This window comes from Nestor notabilis, unplaced genomic scaffold, assembly GCF_000696875.1.
Source record: "Nestor notabilis isolate BGI_N333 unplaced genomic scaffold, ASM69687v1 scaffold17054, whole genome shotgun sequence".
NCBI lineage: Eukaryota > Metazoa > Chordata > Aves > Psittaciformes > Psittacidae > Nestor > Nestor notabilis.
Genome location: NW_009924429.1, coordinates 22,240 through 23,022, shown reverse-complemented (window position 1 = coordinate 23,022; position 783 = coordinate 22,240). Strand labels below are relative to the sequence as shown.

Sequence of the window (783 nt, the reverse complement as noted above, 5' to 3'; positions counted from 1 at the left end):
CTGACTTGCTTCTCCGCAGCCATCCTGCCTCCAGCTGAGGGGGCGGCGGAGGGAAAGATGAGATCAAGTTGAGGGGAAAAATTGGCTGATTCTTCCAACCCTTGGCTGATTCTTCCAACCCCTTTGTTCCCCGGGCCCCGGTAAGCACCAGTGCTGTGCCGGTCCCGTGCTCTGGGATGCGGGATGCGTGTGAGGGATGGAGGATGGAGGATATACACCAGGGATGGGGTTGCTGGCAGTGTTGGCCTGCCAACGCCGTTGACTCTCTTCTCTTCCCCTTCCTGCAGAATCAGGCTCCCCCTGGGCTCTACACGAAGACCCGTGATCCAGCCACCTCTCCCGACACCCCGGATGTGCTGGAGATCGAGTTTGAGCGTGGTAAGCGTGTCCTCACAGCCCCTTGTGTTTCTGCCCTCCAAAGGCAAACCCTAGTGAGGAGCAGGGACAGCCAGGATGAGCCCCAGCTTGTGTCATCAAGGCTTAGGATGGTGCTTGCAGGACATTGGGAGTCTTTGAGTTGTGCAGAGAATCTGAGCCCCTGTCCCAGCCATCGAGGTGCAGTGGACGCAGAGTCCCTCTCCTGCTGGGTGGCCTTATAGGTGGCCCTGGCCAGTGTCACAGCTTGGGAGATGCTCCAGCAGGATGAGTCCAGTGGTGCCATCGAGCACAAAGATGAGGACACCCCATTCCATCCCTAGGGATGAGCAGCAAGCCCCAGCCCTGGAGCGATCACCCAGGGATGGTACATGGGGCAGCATCTCCCAGAAGCCATGCAATCCCCAC

The 783-nt window shown here is 59.1% G+C and overlaps 1 protein-coding gene across 1 annotated transcript in view; it reads left to right on the top strand.

Moving 5' to 3' along the window:
- ASS1 (argininosuccinate synthase 1) overlaps positions 1–783 on the top strand; it is a gene marked incomplete at its 5' end in the record, with an annotated part of 19,878 nt that overhangs the window by 6,625 nt on the left and 12,470 nt on the right. Inside the window, one exon of the mRNA XM_010012601.1 lies at positions 288–378. Coding sequence (XP_010010903.1) covers positions 288–378 — 91 coding nt within the window. The remainder of the gene's footprint in view (positions 1–287; positions 379–783) is intronic.